The sequence below is a fragment of the Sphaerulina musiva genome (assembly GCF_000320565.1).
Source record: "Sphaerulina musiva SO2202 unplaced genomic scaffold SEPMUscaffold_9, whole genome shotgun sequence".
NCBI classification, from domain to species: domain Eukaryota; kingdom Fungi; phylum Ascomycota; class Dothideomycetes; order Mycosphaerellales; family Mycosphaerellaceae; genus Sphaerulina; species Sphaerulina musiva.
The window spans coordinates 1,177,634-1,196,580 of NW_016017391.1; the positions used below are offsets into that span (position 1 = coordinate 1,177,634).

The window sequence follows — 18,947 nt, forward strand, 5'->3', positions numbered from 1 at the left end:
CCAAGTCGTGCCAATAACGAACATTTTGGTGCTGCTTGGCTTATACTCCCAGCCATGACCACTGCACTGCACATTACCAGCCCAGCCGCAAAGAAAGCACCAATCAGTTGCACTCTCAATGCATGCCATCTTGTTTGCCATGTGGTCGTGGCGAGGACTGGCCAGAAACGGCTGTTTGTCGTTGTGCTTGCGGAATGGCGGCGGCAATTTCGTCAGGAATGCATCGCGTATCAACAGAGCGTCCGCGAACGGTCGCTGTAGTATAAGGCCGCATACCTCGCGGTTGACCAGGTTGCTTTCGTCTGTCACCTACTAATTACTGCTTCCGGTAGATCATCACTCGTTCTGGTCACCAAAAGCACTCGTCCTGCTTTTCACACTCGCTTCGTTTCTAACCCGACAGTCGTTCGCTACAACACCTTACCGATCGCAGTATACCAGTCTACGACGCGCCCTTCCACGAGAACTCTACACGTGCAATCCTCACGATGAAGGTGCGACAGGCTTCCGCTGCCGCCATGGCTGTCGCCAGCGCGAATGCGCAGAGTTTGAGCGCATACCCGTACGCCTCTGAATCACCAGTCTCATATGTTACTGTTACATACGACTTCTGCTCGAGTGTTCCCATCGAGACGATGATCACAGTCACCAATGGCTATACCGTCACCTACTGCCCAGAGTGCTCCAAGACACCTTCAGCAGTGCCAACTCCGCCAGGACATACCACTGTCTACACCACAGAATACTTGTCGCTGTGCTCGACGGGTCTGGTCCCAGTCACGCATACCATCACCGAGAGCTGCACAGAAGCGACGCCTACCTGGACTCCCGGACCAAGCCATCTTCCTCCAGGCTTCACTGTCACTGTGAAGGACTGCACCGTCTGCTCAGGTGCTCACCCCACGAAACCAGTGTCAGTCACCATCACCGAGCCATGCGACTGTGAGGCCACCAGTGGCACCTCGCTCGGACCTCTACCAACTGGAACGCCAGTCCAGCAAATCCCCGATGGGCAAAGTAAGCCATACCTCCCACCCATCTCGCACCTTCAGTCACTAACATTTGAACCAGTCCAGAACCCAGCACCAACAGGAACGCCAGTGCAGCAAATTCCCGACGGGCAGAGTAAGCCACACCTCTCCCTTTTGAATGAATGAATGAAAAAGCAGTCACTAACATTCTTCCTTCCAGTCCAAAACCCAGCACCCACCCCCGGCTCCCCAGGCAACACTCCCACCGGACCAGGTGCCACCAACCCCACTGTGGCCCCCTACCCAACCACCACCACCGTCAAGTGCCCCGGTCCAGCTTGCATTGCCTCGACCATGCCCACCGGCACCGGAGCGGTCCCTGTCCCAGCGGATTCCACCTCCTCTCCAGCAGGAGGTGCCAGCACCCCAGTGGACGGCACCACTCCCCCAGCTGGGACGAGCGCTATCACCCCACCAGCATACACTGGCTCAGCCTCTTCTTCTTCTCACGCTGCATTCGGCTTCGCTACTCTGGCGATGGTGATTGGTACTTTGGCTTTTGCATTATAGTTGTTTTGAGTCTTTGTTCTGGAAGGGGGGCTGAAAAGAAATCGGGGGATAATGGGTGAGTTCTACCTTTTTTAGCAGGATATACATTCAAGGTTAATTGGATAGTGAATTGACTGTTGGCTGTTTTCTCAATAGGCTGTAATGACGCTCTCAACATGTTTTTAATGCCTCCTTTTTTTGGTTGTGTACTTGGACGGTGGTGGACAATTGGTTGGTGGTCTCCCCCGAGACTTTGTACTGGTCTTCCTTTCTCTCTCTATGCTTTTGAAGTCCCTGCTGAGGCGAGGTCTTTTGCACAATGCAGATGGAGGCAGGGAGTAGGGGGAGAGAGAAAGTCTAGTGGGGAGGATGGTTGGGTTGATCTGTAGGACTCGTTCATGGTTGGTAGAATAGCAAAGAAATGGCATTTTTGTTACACAATTCACAAGACACTTCATCTTTTACTATTTTGGAGTGATGGTGGCAACGATGACGGTGTTCTACTACCTGTGGTCTTACTTCTTTTGTTTGCAAGTCAGTCAGAAAGTTCAGTCAGTCAATCAGACAAACAGAAACAAGTCTCTCTCTTTGTGATGATCCATGTTCTTTTCTTGGTTCACGAAAGAAACACACATGCCCTTTGTATCGACTTCCACGCAAGCAAAAAAAAAAGTACCTTAGATAGAGAGAATATAATCCCCTTGTTCATTCATCTCACTTTCCTCAACTCCACATTTTCTCGTCAAGAAAAGCAAAGCAACAGCAACCTGGAAACACTCAGAAATTCTTTGTTCTCAAACATCAAAAAAACCCAAGGTACTCTACCGCTTCCGGTGCAAAGCCAGCTGGTCCTGGGATACACAAACACACACGATACACGACACCTCTGATAACCTGACCTACCTACCTACCTACCTACCTACCTTACCTCACCCTACCTACTTTTACCACTACCTATAGATCTTTATTCTCCCTAAAACTCCATTCACAAATCCCCCCTTCCCCCTGATTCCCCTTACACACATACAAAAACAAACAACCTACCTACCAGCGTAAGTAGGTAAGTGATGCACATCAATTCACTCACTCTCTGTCCCCTCACCGACGGGCTGATTTTCAAAGATAGATTGGATTATTCAACAACATCACCCTCAACCTCACCCTCCTCACCCTCAACATCAACCTCGGCAGAATTCTCATCGCGCCATCCCGAGCGAAAAGCAACAGCAGCAGATAAATCCAATTCTTCCTCCGAGAATTCTTTCTCTCTCGAAGCAGCTTTTGATTCTCGCTTCGATATCAATTCCGACCTCAAAATGAATCATCAATACCACAGCCCCCCAAACTGGAAATCAACGCATCGAACCCACGACGACGACAATAGTCGATCAAAAGCTTCAAATTCCAAAGTTCGTGGTGTGAGCAGGAGCAGGAGACCGCAGACTCCTCCTGCATCGAATGTTTCGCGCCCGAGTAGTCCTGGAGGAAATTCTTTTTTGTCAAGACAATATGAGATGATGGGGAAGAAGACTCCGATGATGCTAGCGGCTTCGTTGAGGAGGCCTTTGTTTGGGAAGGATGGATTGAGATATGGCTCGGATGATGACCAGCGTCTCGAGGAAGATCATCATGTTGCTGTTGATGACAATTATGACGATGTTGATGTTGATGAGTACCACCATCGCTCCCATTCTCGCCCTAGCGGTTCCCGTCGAGGGTCCCTCAAAGAGTTTTTCCGTCGAGGTTCGCAAGAACTTGTTCACGCGGCAGATATTATTGTTGCGCCGAAACGCGACCGGGAGGCGTGGATTGCAGAAGAAAATGCTCGACTCGAGAAGGAATTTCAGACGCAGTTGGAGAAAGAGAAAGAAAAAGCACGTCTGGTGGTTCTTCCGCCACCGCCACCTTTGCCGTTGAAAGTGAAACGTAACGCTGCTGAACCGCGCCATCATCGCCATCCTCGAGCTGCGGGAATTACAGGTCCTAGTACTACACCTCCTCCTCCTGCACGACCGACTCCGCCGCCCCGATCGAAGGGTTTGACACGAGGTGAGGATTTTGCGATTTTTATTTCTCGCGCTGTGGATCCTTTGAAGAAGAAAAAGAATCAAGGAAGAAGTCGGAAAGATTCGAGTGATTCTCTTACTTGTTTAGATGCTGTTGTTGTTGTTGATGATACTTCGGACGAGTACGCTCGCTGCGATGGATGTAAAATGGTGATGAATTTTTCCGTGGCGAGGCCGTTGAAGTATGGTTTGTGTGAGAGTTGTTGGAATGTCAGGTTTGTGAAGGCGCCGAGGGAGGGGAATTGGATTTAGTTGAGCGAGTGTTTCTTTTCCCTTTGTGTTGCGTTTTGGCCAGTGTTGCTTTTGTTTTTTCTGAGCACGATGAGCGGGTCTCATGGCGCGGTGGCTGGCCCCGAAAAATCTCTTGAGCGTTTTGCTATTTTTATTTGTTGCTTTTTTCTGTTATTGCTGTTCATCTCGTTCTCATTTCGGCGTTATGTTGTTCTTGTTGTCATAAGAAAGTGGCTAATGTGTTCAAAGGCAGGCGAGAGCACGAAAGTTCCCCCGAACAGCCCGACTTCACGAACCTCGACCGTCGATCCAGTGGAAGTAGTTCACCTGGGAAAAGTCGTGATGTTGACGAAGATGATTACATCAAAATAGCCGGCAGTCACAAGATGCGTCGTGTGCGACAAACCGTATATTGCGATCCTGGTAATCCTTTCGAGCTCGAAGGATCAGAGGCAGATTTCGACATGTTACCAAGGTCGAATGGGGCGTCTCCGGCATTCACCGATTCTAGCGGCTTCAACCCCGAGCTCAGGAGAAGTGTCTGGCAAAGCAGTAGTCCTGTCGCAGAAACAGACTCCAGCGATTTCATCTTTGAATCCGAGGACAGTCCCGACCACCACAGCCCCGGCTCATCTAGCTATTCCTCCTCCGACAGCGTCCTCCATCGGCGCGGCAGTCCAGATGTCGGCATGGAGCGTTTCAGCGGCAAAGGCGACTTACCTCTCCACGCACTCAAAGCACGTAGGCCGGGAACTCCTGCTCTGGTCCGAGCACACTCTCTGCAGGAGGCTCTGGTAGATACAACAGTGGTGTCGGCTCCCGAGGCTGACGACGTCTATATTCCGCCTCGATCGTTGTGGCGCAGAAGTCTTCCTTCGAATAACCTTTTGGAGGCGACGGGCCACGTGAATGATGTGAGGAGAGATACTAAATTCTATGGCTTCTATGATGGGGTCTTGGAGGAATATCGAGTTGGATTGGAGAAACAGATTACGCCGGCTTTGAAGATGGATGTTGCACCGCCATGAGAACGAGCATCTCATTTGTCGCAGGTCTTGTTGGTGTAAGAATATGCTCTTTGCCTTCTTGAACACCTCGCTTCAGAAATTTGTTCGGTTTGAGATGCGCGATGGCGTACGATTCGTACAGTATGACGACTAGAAGTAAGCATACAACAAAGCAGATTGCAAGAATAGCCCCAAAGGATGACATGTCACCGCAGAGTGGCTGATTACATGTACTGTACCTAGTTAGCTACCTAGTTCTGAATACAGTGCTGTACGCTAATTTCACTTGGTGGCGATCTCAGCCACGCCACGCGTAGTCCTGCGTCGGTCGACGAGTTCATGTTGGACCCCGACGTCGTACATATCAACTTAAAAACGGCAGAGAGAGCAGAGCCACGTGACTGGTGAGAGAGGAAGCAGAGGAAGCTGGAGACGAGTGAAGTGAAGTGTAACCCTAAGGGATACCTTAAGCGCCCGTCCGATTCGTGACTCCACTAGAACTGCTCGCCAAGACTTGGTACTCGAATATTGATTGGACATCACCTCGACACTATCCCAGCTCGACATCTGCACCTCCAACACTTCATCACCAATCGTGTCCCTTCGTGTGATGTTCGCGGCGCTTACACAGATGGACGGCCCATTTGGGACCGCCATCACAACCGATCATGGCCCCCAGAGCCGGAAGCCTGGTGAGGTCGAGGGTGTTTGGGAACCTTCATGAAGAAGAAGAGATTCTCTTTGCGAATTCGTTCTGTCCGCTGCCTGTCAACACCAGAGAAATCCGTTGTCTATATGCTACACTACCTACTTACCACAAGAACACAGGCGTCCCGGCACGAGTAATTCCCTCCAGTGCCTCCGAGAGCAACCGAGCTACCGCATGCACTTCACCTGTGCAGTGTGCAGAGAGCTTCACAGCGGCTATTTTCAGTCGAGAGACGGTTTGCCTCCCACACCCGCATCGCAACACGACCTATCAGCTCCGCCAGCACACCTAAAGCGACGCCCGCTGGGGCCAGACCACGCTATTATTCAAAGAGCAGCAGAGGTGAGTAGCCGAACGCCTTGTTCCATGTCTCCTCCCTCTTTGCCTCTTGCTGGATCCTCCACGAGAAGCGACCAGCCACTGCAGAACCCGCAGGCGCCCGGCATACTCTCACACGTGCATACGTCCGTGCGAACCGCCAGCGTATTCATCTATCCAGACCTGCCCAAACCCGTCGGCCACTTCTTCTTTTCTTCGTAGCTGGACTCCAAACATCGATACACCTCTCCTTGTTCAACCTTTTTGCGTTGCTTGCGACCAAAGAGCTGGCCTCTTGTTTCCTTTCCATCATCTTAGAGGATTCATCCCAGCCGTCTTACACGCAGCAGCACTGCTTGTACCATTGTATCTGACAGCATGTCCAATAGTCAGAAGCCAGAAGTACAGTTCGCAGTACGCGAAAGATCAGCCTCCGGAGATTCGCAAACGACAACACGATCAGCTCTATCAGTCAAGACACCGTCACTAAAATCACCGAGAACGGCTCGCTTTGCGGAGGCTACTGCTGTCAACTCCCCAATTGAACCTTCCAAGGCTGGACGTAACCCATTCAAGGAGCCACCGACGACATACCAAATGGCTCAACCACAGGTCGCAGACGTTGGTTTTGGCTACGTGAATAAGCACGACTCCGTGGAAATGCCCAACACAGATTACGAACCGCCGGTCACGGCTCGAGCAATGCCTATGAGCCCTCTCAAGAGCGCCATGAAGACTCCTGGTGCGCCTCCCAGAGACCTCGGCAACATTCTGAGCCCAACGTTCAAGCAAGAAGAAATACTGGAGAAGCACGAGCACTACACCGAAAAGGAGCAAGCCAAGGACATTGTGAGTATACTACGGTGCATGTAGTCCGCGAACGAAGACTGACAACAGCACAGAAAGTCAAGACACGAGTACGAATCGCAAAAGTGCTCCTGCGAGGGGTGAACTTCTCGTGTTCACTGATTGTAATTGGCATGCTTGCTTCCACCTTTGCCATATTCAATGCAACGAAAGCACTCCCTCCACGAAACGGACTACCGCCTTGGGCAAAAAACCAGAAGACGTGGCCGCAAATTCTCCTCCTGAGCATAGCCGTCATTTCTCTCGTTGCCTGTATCATCATTTTCTACAGCTACTGGAAAGGAGGTCATAGACGAGCAGAAAAGGCTGCCGTCTATTACACCGCTCTATCCGTGATATTCTTTGTATTCAGCATTGTCATGTGGGCAATTGGTGCAGCAGTGCTTCAGCAACAGAAGAATAACAGCAAAAACAAGGATATGTGGGGATGGTCTTGCGTGAACAACGAGAGAAAGTCGCTGTTCGAGAACGACGTGTCGTACGATCTCATCTGTCGCCTACAGAACTGGTCACTGGTCTGTGCCCTGATCGAGGTCGTTGTGGAGGTGATTGCCATCGTGGTGTACAGCTTCGTCTTTTACCGCTTCTACTCCAAACGACAACTACGAAAGTCCATGGCCGCCCGCGACCGTGCCCGAAGCGACCTCTATCTTGCCCAGCTACGATCACAGTCTGCGCCCAACACACCCGCACCTTTCTCTCCACGCGATGGAGGCTGGCGTGCACCGAATCAAGACAACTACAAGCACGCGGTATCCATCGAAGAAGGCGAGGTGCGATATGTCGATGCAGATCGAATAGCACAGCCAGCACCATTCCGCCTGCAAGCACCACCGATCAAGGTGACGAACGCGACACCAAAGATGCAACAAATGGGCTTTACGCCTGTAGTCACCGAAGTTCGGCCCCGAGACCGCACGCCTTCACCACCCACGGACCAGAGATCGCCACTGATGTCTGAACAACCTCGGGAAATGGTCCAAGAGCACTTTGCTGCTGCACCTGGTGAGCAAGTGTACGATGCTGTACCCATACCGGGTGCATACGAAGCGCCGCTTTCACCAGGAATGGAGCATGCACACATGGACTTTCCTCGGTGATGGGTTCAGCGTGGAATGAAGACTTGAATGTGGAGCGTTTGGGTTATGCGAGGGGTGGCGAGACCAAGAATGTTGGAACGGCTACTCACGACTCTCATCGCTTTTTTTGACGCCAGAAGTACAGGCTGGATGGTTTTGGCTTTCTCTATGTTTTAATGATACCTCTACAGTTGATGGGAAATACTTTGTGAATTGAAAGCAAAAAGGTTGAACCAAATCTTCTCGTGTTCTCTCGTATTTGTTCATCACCAGGCACTCTCCTGGCTATCGGTACCTATGACTCGATCAATGATATCCTGTCCTGTCAAGAGTTGCTTGATTGTGAGTACTGTCCAGAGGTGATGGAGTTGATGATAATTCGGCTCATCATCCCTGTCTGTTCAATGCCATGCCTCGGTTCAAAAAGGTAAAAGGTGGAGCTCAAGCTTTCACCTCGCAGTGCCCTTCGAGCACATGAATTATTTCCTCTCACATGCAACTGCATGTTCGATGAGCGTCCCGCACGCGTCCGCTTACCACCACACCGATGGCCTCTCCTCCCTACACTGACCCGACCCATTGACGAGATTGTGCACAGAATGTCGGTGGCAGGCAGAAGACCTGGCGGCGCGTCGTCGACCACGACCACGAGCGTCGAGCTCGCATTGCTTCCCAGTCTGAGGAGCTGTTTGGTCAATCTGCCGGCCTCTCTGGTGGCTCTACTGCTCAACGCGAACACAGTCGCGCAGAATGTCGTGGTTGAGCTGCAGTACCGCCAGGCTCAGCCGACCGGTTCAGATGGGAAGCCGAGGCCAGCAACAACGCAGTCGGTGTTTGTGGGGTGGACTGGTATGCAGTCGCAGTCGAAGCCAACACCCGTGATCGGACGCGATGGAGTTCGAGGTGGCTCGCAGGATAGAGAGTTGGCGACTGTCGAGATCGATGCCACTTTCGCAAGACGACTGGGCTTGAGCGCGGGCACGAAGGTGGGCACAAGACAACAACGAGCAGGCATGGGATATTGCATAGGCTGATGGAGGCCAGTAGGCTAGCGTATCGCTGCATGTAGATCCGCCGCAAGCCCATACTGTCAATATCGAGCCTCTGACTGCTACCGACTGGGAGAGTAAGCACGCTGTACCCACGATTTTCAGTGCCACCGCAACAGCTATACTTACCACCCGCCATAGTCATCGAGCTTCATTCGTCTTTCCTCGAGATGAATTTTCTCTCCCAAGTCCGAGCTCTCCCCAATCCAGCTGCTGGGCATATGCACCCTCTGACACTGCACCTTACGCCCACATCTACTGCTAACATCACAGTCACATCTCTTACCCCCACGCCAGCAAGCACACAGAACTTTGTCAAGATTGCGCCAGATGCGGAGGTGATAGTGGCTCCTAAAACGAGGCAGTCGCAGAAGCAGGGCAGCTCCAGAGACAATCGAAGCACCACTAGCGCGGGCAGACGAAGTGCCGGCGGCAGAAGCACGACCAGTCAAGCCAGGCATAAGAGCGAGAAGGAGATTGAAAAGTCGAGACCTCCAATCTTTCTCCGAGGTGTCACCAGATCGCTCCAGAACGAGTGGTTCGAGGACGGTGGCGACAGTCTCAAAGACGAGGGGCTCAAGATTTGGGTTGATCGCGAGCATCTGCTTTCCAAGACGTTGAGAGGCGTGACTTGGGTGGCAGTATCTGTAATCAAGCCCGCGGGCTTGCAAGAGCCGGTGAATCCGCAGAGTGGACCTGCACCTGATCAGCAACATGCTCAGAAAGTGGTTGCGAAGCTATCGGCGTGGGACGATGCTCCAGATAGCAGACATGTCGCGCTTTCTACGCTGCTGTGTGCGGCGTTAGACTCCGTTGGAATTGTCGGTGGTATCGTACGGATTGATCCCGCTCCAGCACCACTGCCACGAACTGCTTCTGCGCTGAAGGATCCATCGGCTCAAGCGAGCAAAGAAGCAATCGTCAAGAAGCTGCGGCTTACCCCTTTTTCGCAGTCACCAGCCGAGAAGAAGGCGACAGGTCTCAAATTTGGTGGCGAGTCGCAAGCAGAAAAGGAGGCTAGTGCAAAGCAAGTGCATAAGGCATTGTCAGCGAACAAGATACTAGAGGGACCTCTGACGGATGGCATGTACATTCCTCCTTCAGACAGCTGGCCTGGCGGTATCTTGGACTTTGAGCCTCCGCCACCGGGCGACCCTTCGAAGCCGAAGACGAACTGGCTGATTGGATCTGAAAGGAGACTTGAGCTGTCGATACAGCAGATGACGGCACAGCAGAAAGGACCCCAATGGCCACCCGGCCAGAACTTGCCGGAGACCATTCCAAGCATGGTCGGCATAGATCCCGTGATTGAGCAAACTCGCAAGAGCTTACTGCACACTTCTTCGGTACTGCTGACTGGTGGTCTTGGAGCTGGAAAAACTTCCTTGGTGCATCTGCTGGCACACCAGCTTCGCAGTGAATATCTTTTCAACATCATCTACTTTCCCTGTCGAGCCATGTTCAGCGACGAAACACGAGTCAAGACTATCAAGGAAACCCTGAATCGGGTTTTTGCCTCAGCGTCTTGGGGAGCTCGGATTGGCGGCCGCGCACTCGTGATCTTAGACGACCTGGATAAAATGTGCCCCGTGGAAACCGAACTCGAGCAGCAAAGCAACGTCAACAGCAAGCAGGTCAGTGAATTGCTATGCTCGATTGTTCGTCAATGGTGTACGAGAGACAGCGGCGTGGTCATGCTCGCTACTGCGCAGAGTAAAGAGGCTGTCAATAACATCGTGATCGGAGGACATGTGGTCCGCGACATTGTCGCACTCAAAGCACCGAGCAAAGACGGGAGGAGAAAGGTGCTCGAATTGCTTGTCAAAAAAGCCAACCAGTCGGGAAATGGTGGTGCTGCAGCGACTGTGGTGCAGAACGGTGGACAGCTCAACGCGTGGATGGAGGACTCGGATGGCGAGCAATCGAGGCCGAGCTCCGCATACGGGCTAGGGGGAGCACAAGAGAAGGAGGAGGAGGATGAGGAGGAGCACCCAGATCTGGATCTGCTGGATGTTGCTGGACAGACTGACGGATATATGCCTGGTGATCTAGCTGTCCTCGTCTCTCGTGCTCGTAGCGAAGCACTGATGCGGGCAGTGAAAGAGGACTCTTTCTCCGATGAAGTCAGTCTGACCGACATAGACTTCACTTCGGCGTTGAAGGGATTCACCCCAGCTTCTTTGCGGGGCGTCACGCTGCATTCCTCAACTACGACATTCGCCAACATCGGTGGCCTCAAGGAGACGCGACAAACACTCTTGGAAACTCTGCAGTACCCGACTACTTACGCGCCCCTCTTTGCCAAGTGTCCCCTGCGGTTGCGCTCTGGTCTGCTGCTATATGGATATCCTGGATGTGGCAAGACGTTGCTCGCGTCTGCTGTAGCTGGCGAGTGTGGCCTCAACTTCATCTCGGTCAAAGGCCCTGAAATCCTGAACAAATACATTGGTGCATCGGAGAAGAGTGTACGAGATCTTTTCGAGCGTGCAGAAGCCGCAAAACCCTGTGTGCTGTTCTTCGACGAGTTCGACTCTATCGCACCCAAGCGTGGACATGACAGCACCGGTGTCACAGATCGTGTTGTGAACATGCTGCTTACCATGATGGATGGTGCAGAAGGCTTATCTGGCGTGTACGTGTTAGCTGCAACATCACGGCCAGACCTGATCGATCCGGCTTTGCTACGTCCCGGCCGTCTCGACAAGTCACTCATATGCGACATGCCCAACGAAGAAGATCGTCTCGACATCTTGCAAGCCGTCAGCAGTAAACTTCACCTCCTCCCCGATCTTTCCAATGAACACAACACCGGTCCCGAATCACTCCACGAAGTCGCCCGCCGCACCGCAGGTTACTCCGGAGCCGATCTCCAAGCAGTAATGTACAACGCGCACCTCGAAGCCATCCACGACATTCTCGGTCCCTCTGCAGAAACAGCCAGCAGCAGCCTCGAATCCGAACAGAAGAGCAAATCCAAATCCGGTCGTCGCAATCCTCAAGATTTCACATACTTCAAACTAGGCCAAGTCAACAACAACAACATCTCTCAGGATACCTCTTCTCCTGCTGCTCTCGCCCAACAAGCCGCCGAACGAGCCGTCATTGCAGAAAAATTAAAAAATCTTCAACTGGTCAAAAAGAAAGCTAAAGCTGAACGCCACGCTGCCAGACCTGGAAGTGCCATGAGTCATCATCATCATCATCATCATCCGGATCACATCAATGGACAACTTCCTGATGGTGGTGGTGGTGATCGCTCGAGCGCACAAAACTCCGAACCGGTGATTAGTTGGAAACACGTCGAATCGAGTTTACGCGAGACAAGAGCGAGTATTAGCGCACAAGAACAACAGAGACTCGCGAGGATTTATCGCGAATTTGTGGTGGGCAGAAATGGGGATTTGCAGGATGGTCAGGGCGGGTCGGAGATTGGGGGGAGGACGAGTTTGATGTAGATATGGGACTTTTGAGATTTTTCAAATGGTCTTGGACTTGACTTGATAGGTATATAGGTTGAAAGACCTTGGTAGCCTTTTTCTTACTTTGGAAAGGAGGAGGAGGAGGAGGATGGGAAGATATCTACCTTCCTACTTTATTTGCTTACTATGTGGGTTGAGTGAATACCTTATGTAAGTAGATGGGATGTTCTCTCTCCTCTCTCCCTCTCTCCCTCTCTCCCTCTCTCCCTCTCTCCCTCTCTCTCAGTTTCTCGCTGCTATTATTATCATGCCTTTACATTCCACCCTCTCGGAAAGGGGCATAAGGAATTTTTCATCCCTCCCGCGTATATCTGAAGGAAAAGCGTTCATTGAGGGAGGCTACCTAGGGACCTAGGTACATATTTGAGCATTGTGCATCATCAAGCCATCGCCAGTAAGTTTACATGTACCCTGAGACGGGACGGACAAGGAGTGATTGTGGAAAGCGTTACCTAAATATGCAACATCTCTTGTAGGCATACGAGGGTGAAATTGGGGACTTCTACGTGGAGTAGGAGGTACTGCTGGGCATCAGCTTAATTTCGGGCATGGTGTGAGATGTCTTGGACACGATTGTGCCTGCTTGCAAAATGTGTGTCCTGTCGATGAGAACATGTCCAGACTGGTTGCGAACGAATCATGTTGTGTGTGTGCAGGATCAAGTCGCAATTGCCATTTTCACGTAGGCTATCTCATCTTACCAGCTAGCTTCAATGCCAGCTCGGCGCTCGCTCAAATCGTCGATTCCATGCCGGTGAGTATACAGCTTTCCTCGTCATGCCGCCATGTCCGTTTTCAACGCCAATTGCTCCCTTTATGCCCGCCCGTATGCGCTTACGAAGACTGAGCAACGCGCTTGCCCTTGGCGTTCTTCTTGGGTGTCTCGATGATGGTGAGTCCTGGCGCAAATCATAATATCAGTATTGTGGTCCGTCCTCTCTATCTCTCTCTCTTGTTCTTGCAAGAAGATCTTTACATACCCGGTGGGAGCGACTGCTTCAGCTTGTCGGCCTTGTCGGTGTCCTTGAGGACAAGGGTGTAGAGGCTCTTCTGGCATCTGACCTTGAACTTGGTCTGCGAGACACCGGCGCTCTTGTTCTTCTTTATGCAAGCAGCTGGAACACACACACTGTCAGCATGTTGTCCTCGTTTCAATCCTGTGTTCTCGTCTCTCTCTCTCTCTCTCTTCGATCCTCCATCCTCTGTTCCCTCCACTTTTTCACATTCTAAATTGGTGATTCGACATACAGCGAGCATCCTTTCTCCGGCAGATCTCGATGAAGCTCTTGATGTCGGTGACTTCGCGAGGCATGATGGCGGTTCGGTGGGCGATGTGCGGGTGGGGTGAGATTGGTATATTTCGACGTCGCTGGCCTCGAATTCAATCAAGCAACACATCAAAATCGAAGAGTGCGGGAACGGCAGTCTCGGCAGATTCTCGGGCTCGAAATCTTGGCACAAGTTTGACCACCTCACTCGCGTCTTTCACATGAAAACGGAAACGGCGATGGTGTTTACCTCCCATTCATCCCACACAGCACAACTCAACATGGAGGCGCCGGTCTGTGTACCTCCGCTCTCCCAAACAGACCTCACCAAAGTCGCAACAGAAACCGCCGAGTCATTTATCGACACCTACTACACTGCCCTCAAAACAGCTGGTGGTCGCAACACCATCGCCTCTTTCTACTGCCCACCCTTCGCAGGAACCACACCCTCCAGGAACTTGCCCATCATCAACTACAACGGTGACTTGACGAACGATCCACAACTCTTCCAGAAGAAGTACTCGGAGATGCCATACACACATTTCGAGGTGCAGAGTCTCAACAGTCAGATCATCAATCCAAGCTTGGACCCTGAAGTTGCAAAGGAAGGGCGGAAGAGGGACCTAGAGAGGAACGTCAGTATCGGTGTGCAAGTCAGCGGCTATGTGAGACTGAACGAGAGGAAGGAGGGAGAGCTCAGAGGATTCAGCGAGGAGTTTGTGCTTGTGCCAGGCAAGGAACCTGCGGGCAAGGGCAGGCCCTGGGTGATTCAGATGCAGAACTTCCGGTTCGTGGTATGAGAGAGCCTGCAGGATAGAGATTCAGATTGCCTGGCATGGAATCTCATGAAAAAGGATATGGAAAGGCATGGGGAAGGAGCCTTGCTACGGCGCTAGATATTGATCATACAATGGACGCCCGAGAGAGCTGGCCAGTGAGGCAAGCTGTGGAAATGGACTACGCATGAATTGCGTTTGGGACTTTGGGAAGCATTGCAGACATGAAGCTGAAGCTGAAGCGCTCAGTTTCCACTGCCTAGTCATGCAGAGATATGCTACGTCTAAGGAGAGCGCGGCATTTGCGGTAGCATAAGTTCCGCTTCGCAGCAGTAACAGTTTCCGAGGCTGCATAATGGCTACCATAAAAGGAGGACACGAGGACATTACCATGAGCATACATGTACATGTATGTCTATCATCAAAGTTATGTCTCATGGCGCAGGCTACCAGCTGGATGGGATGGGATCTCGTGCTCAGGCAAGGAACGGGACCTCCGCACGAATAGCAGCATGTTTGTTGCGCCTCTAGGATCATCCAACTGGGACACTTTTCCTCATTTACTGTTGAAACATGCGTGAGAACTCGGTCTTGAGCATTGTGATCACGTAGTAATGACCTCAGTTGGAACATGAAGCGCCTCCTGAAAGTGGTTGCCTCCCATCGTGGAATTCAGGATAAACATGGCATAGACGACGCGCGCACGATTGGCGTTGCACTGAAAACTGCTTGAGGCTAACCTCTTCTTCTCGCGGTCCTTAGTCCTAGCGACTTGTCGACCAAGCAGTGGAGTAATCTGCCGGCGGATAAAGAGATTGGAGACAGAATCAGTAGCTCCTGGCGGGGCTCACACAGACCGCTCACTTGGACCGGTGAATGTACCGCGATTGAGTGAACCGATCTCAACAGTCATGCGGTTGAAGCTGGAGCTAGAAGTGAATTGTGATCTGACATTCATCTGGCTGCCCGGCATAACCCGGTGAGGGTACAAGTTGGTAATTGCCGAAGCGTGTCTCCTCCTATTGCTGTGAGCTCCAGATTGGCGCCTAAATTTTACAACCACAGCAACCATCCTCGACGAGAACAACAAAATCTTTGCACTGCTACATTGGACAATACGCAAACGAACGCAACACCTTCTTCGAATACTTGCTGTCGCCAGCCTATTACACGCCAGTCTTGAAAACCGCACGCCGCCGCTATGAAGGCTGTGCGCGCAGGTAGCGATCAACAGCTCGAGCTCTCCATGTACGCGGATGGCAAGCTACTGAAGGAATACGTCTTGCCTGGCAGCATCACCGACCAGAACATTGTGGAGTGCTTCGTGCCTGTGGAGGCTATGCAGAAGCTCGTGATCAAAGGAAGGTTCATCGGCACAGTATTGGCGGCTTCTTTCGATCTGGTTGTGGACGGCTCGTTCGTGGGTGATGAGAGGATCCTCGAAAAGGAAGCTGCTCAGTACTCGAACCGTGCGCTCGAGTTCGAGCGAGCTTACGACTGTCCTCCTGAGAAGGCAGGCTGGACCTCGCGGATCGAAGGGCCGCTGGATATCTGGGATGCAGAAATGTTTGTGGAGGAACTTGGGGAGATGGTGGACCTATCAGCTATAGAGTACGAGGATGATAGCCTTGACCGGCCGGGCGTGGGCAGCATTCAAATCCTGGCAAACGTGCAGAACGAGAGCCACGAGCACCGTTTCGACCCAGAGTGGGATATCAATGGAGGAGGTTGGCTTTTACGCAGCGCACAGCCTGTACGCGCCAGCGGAGTTCAGCCTGACTGCGCCATCGAAATTCGACATACCGGACCAGACAAGATCCCGCAAAAGCGAAGCAGGATTCACCGTAATCACTGGAACGTAGAAACGCGATACGGCATCGAGCCATGGGCCCGATTCATCTTCTGGTATCGGAAGCAGGCTAGCATTGACGCTGCTGGCTGCATACTGCGTACCGAAAGATTCCGCGAGCTCAACCCGCCCCAAGAAGACCTTTCCGAGGCCGTCGAGATGATCGATGCGCCGGCCTGGGATGCGCAGCCCCGTGCGACTGACGCCTTGCGGAACATGACAAAGTATTCTAAGCTTGGAGGTGACTTCAGCGCACAGATAACTAACAAGCAGCCGCCCCTTCAGGCAGTTGGCCGCCCTGCTCGTCGAGAATCGAATGATGAGGGGCAATATTATGGCGTCGCACACAGACTTGACAACACAGGTAACCTAGCAACAAGTGATCGCAACACGCGCTGGCTGGACCCGCTCACTTCAGCCAAACGCGCAGCCTCTTTCAGCGAAGACGACGCTAGCGACTCACTTTTTGTGACTGATACTCCTTCAGTCACTCGCTTCTCTTCAGTCACACCTTTTTCTTTAGGCAACACCACGATGCCACCAGTAACGGAATCACTTGATATGGCCACTTTTGAGCAGCACCTTGGCAAGTTGCCAGCGCAGGCTGAACTCACTGAGTTCATCGGCGCGGACGGGTGCACTCGGCTTGAAACCAGCAAATACTTCAACAAGATCGCCAAAGAGCGAGGCTTCCCACCCAACGGCTCAGTCCGAATGCGTTTGAGGAAGGAATACAACTCCCGAATCATGCAGATCTCAGAGTTCGAAGAAGCCACCGAGCAGATCACGTTGAGAAATCAACACATGCCGCCAGCCATTGCGCATGAGCAAGACGAAGAAGACACCATCTTTGTCATGCCGAAACAGCATCGCAACAAGCCGCCACCTGCACCCATGGTTGCGCCGACTGTCGAAAAACCGCCCACCCCAATGCCCAGTCCCGCTCTTTCGGCAGCCGCCAATGTTCTCAAGCGTTCGGCCTCCCAATCCGCCACTCCCGATGTCATCGGCAAGAAAGCTCGGCTGTTGGTCGACAACACTGCCGCTGTGGAGGCGGCGCGTCGCAAGGCGGAGGAAACCCGTCAATTGACCGCCAAGCTCATGAAGGAGCATCAGGAGCGATTGGAGCGCAAAGCCGCCAAGAAGGCGCAGAAAGCTGCGGAGAAGAAGCAGGCCCAGTACGAGGCAAACGCACAGGAGCTACAGGCGCTCGAGGAGGAAGAGCGCGCTCAGCAGGAGCAAATCGCAGCTCTGAAAGCGATGGCTGCTGCTGATGAAGATGACGAGGAAGACGATGAGGAAGACAGTGAGCAGGAGGACGGGGATGCCCCCGACTCTGACGCTGGCGGCGATTAAATTTCTGTTGGAGGAGGCGTCCAGGTCGAGAAATTCTCTCAGGGTGGAGTGGACAGCGAGGAAGACTAGATGGCTCTGTCTTTGCGACTCCGGCTTGGGCACGATGTCGATTCTTGCTTGAAAAAGTCTGGCGTTGGACGGGGGTTTCACACGAGAGGCTTGATACTACTTGCGATACTCTGTTTCTGCGGCATGGCATCTTGAACATGCTGCGATCAAGCTGCGCACTAAGCGTTGGACAGAGCGAGCTCTCACGAGCAACGCAGGTTCCATACGGTCGGTGGTGGTAGACTGAAACTGAAGTAATACCAGAGTGAAATTGAAAAAAACCACATCACATTGCGTCTTCATCACACATTACACAGAAACATCATCCACGCACGCTTCTCTCACTCCCCATCTGATGCCGGCTTCCCTGCATCCCCTTGCGGAGAACTCGCGTGAAGGTTTGAGAGAATATTCTGAACTCTCTTCAACAAATCCTTTCGCGACTCTGTGTCGTAAATCGGCAAATTCCTCTGTTTCAAGAAAAGAAGAATCCCACCATGCCATTAGCGAAAAGCATTCCCTAAACTGCGACTCGTGTATTTTTGTTTATGAAGATGCTGCTGCTGCTGTTATAATTACCTTCTTAAGCCACCTTCGCAATTCCGCCTCACTCCAAGTTTCCGGTTGCGTGGTGGTATTTGCCGATTCCGATTTCGAGTCGGAGGATGCTGCTGGGAACATATCTTGACCCCATACTGACCTGGTGATATGAGTAAAATTCGTCGGATAGGTGTTATTAGATACTACAGTAGGTAGGTAGGTAGGTAGGTAGGGGACAGATAAAGGTTTTCGGGGATATTATATCGGGGAATTTGTAGTCTGTGGAAGGTCAGGGGCCTCAGGTATGTACGTACCAGGCTGTGGCTGCTGTGATGAGAGCTGCGAAGCCGATGAAGAGGTTCTTGGAGTTGAGGGCTTTGTCGATGGGAGTGGACATTTTTGCGGACGGGGGAGTGGGAGTGAGAGAGGAGAATTAAGGTACAGTAGGTACTTGATGGCTATTTTTGCGATTAGGGAGCTGGACTGCTGATATACCAGGTCGATGGGGATAGGTGTAGATACTTCTGGTTCAGGCAACGATCTTACGATGCGTTATCCTCATGTGAAAAGCACGCGCGTGCAAGACGGTATGACGGTATAGGTACCTGAGGTAAGGTACCTGAGGTAGGCACGCTAGCGTTTCGCCTAAGAGTTGGAGTACGTGCAGGGGTCGACCGCGTGTCGATCTATGTAGACAGCTGTCGTGCCTGCCTGTTCCTTCACGTTTCCCTCTCTCACACACACATCTTCTTGTAACATACATGTATCATCTTCCTCCTTGGGAA

The 18,947-nt window shown here is 52.1% G+C and overlaps 7 protein-coding genes across 7 annotated transcripts; 4 read left to right on the forward strand and 3 right to left on the reverse strand.

The window, feature by feature from the left end:
• Positions 1-488: 488 nt before the first annotated feature.
• SEPMUDRAFT_119854 (uncharacterized protein) lies at positions 489-1,541 on the forward strand (the record flags this gene model as incomplete). The annotated part of the gene is made up of 3 exons (XM_016901549.1): positions 489-1,017; positions 1,072-1,125; positions 1,192-1,541. The coding sequence occupies 3 exons, from the start codon at positions 489-491 to the stop codon at positions 1,539-1,541; spliced, it is 933 nt and encodes a 310-aa protein (XP_016758254.1).
• A 4,382-nt stretch (positions 1,542-5,923) lies between these two features.
• Positions 5,924-8,036, forward strand: SEPMUDRAFT_151161 (uncharacterized protein). The gene is made up of 2 exons (XM_016906640.1): positions 5,924-6,700; positions 6,754-8,036. Exons 1-2 carry the CDS (start codon positions 6,230-6,232, stop codon positions 7,816-7,818), a joined length of 1,536 nt encoding a protein of 511 aa, XP_016758255.1. The 5' UTR covers positions 5,924-6,229; the 3' UTR covers positions 7,819-8,036.
• A 277-nt stretch (positions 8,037-8,313) lies between these two features.
• On the forward strand, positions 8,314-12,393 carry SEPMUDRAFT_151163 (AAA-domain-containing protein). The gene is made up of 3 exons (XM_016906641.1): positions 8,314-8,783; positions 8,845-8,923; positions 8,988-12,393. The coding sequence occupies exons 1-3, from the start codon at positions 8,397-8,399 to the stop codon at positions 12,299-12,301; spliced, it is 3,780 nt and encodes a 1,259-aa protein (XP_016758256.1). The 5' UTR covers positions 8,314-8,396; the 3' UTR covers positions 12,302-12,393.
• Positions 12,394-12,971: 578 nt separating this feature from the next.
• Positions 12,972-13,693, reverse strand: SEPMUDRAFT_151164 (ribosomal protein L38e). Its single transcript, XM_016906642.1, has 3 exons — positions 13,574-13,693; positions 13,306-13,440; positions 12,972-13,224 (listed from the first exon to the last, which is right to left on the reverse strand). Exons 1-3 carry the CDS (start codon positions 13,635-13,637, stop codon positions 13,160-13,162), a joined length of 264 nt encoding a protein of 87 aa, XP_016758257.1. The 5' UTR covers positions 13,638-13,693; the 3' UTR covers positions 12,972-13,159.
• A 181-nt stretch (positions 13,694-13,874) lies between these two features.
• SEPMUDRAFT_135491 (uncharacterized protein) lies at positions 13,875-15,302 on the forward strand (the record flags this gene model as incomplete). The annotated part of the gene is made up of 1 exon (XM_016902716.1): positions 13,875-15,302. The coding sequence occupies one exon, from the start codon at positions 13,875-13,877 to the stop codon at positions 14,391-14,393; it is 519 nt and encodes a 172-aa protein (XP_016758258.1). The 3' UTR covers positions 14,394-15,302.
• Positions 15,303-15,804: 502 nt separating this feature from the next.
• Positions 15,805-18,716, reverse strand: SEPMUDRAFT_91238 (uncharacterized protein). The gene is made up of 4 exons (XM_016910551.1): positions 18,685-18,716; positions 18,477-18,620; positions 18,202-18,322; positions 15,805-18,092 (listed from the first exon to the last, which is right to left on the reverse strand). Exon 4 carries the CDS (start codon positions 17,780-17,782, stop codon positions 17,318-17,320), a length of 465 nt encoding a protein of 154 aa, XP_016758259.1. The 5' UTR covers positions 17,783-18,092; positions 18,202-18,322; positions 18,477-18,620; positions 18,685-18,716; the 3' UTR covers positions 15,805-17,317.
• On the reverse strand, positions 17,964-18,559 carry SEPMUDRAFT_49964 (uncharacterized protein; the record flags this gene model as incomplete). Its single annotated transcript, XM_016909145.1, has 3 exons — positions 17,964-18,092; positions 18,202-18,322; positions 18,477-18,559. 3 exons carry the CDS (start codon positions 18,557-18,559, stop codon positions 17,964-17,966), a joined length of 333 nt encoding a protein of 110 aa, XP_016758260.1.
• Positions 18,717-18,947: the final 231 nt, after the last annotated feature.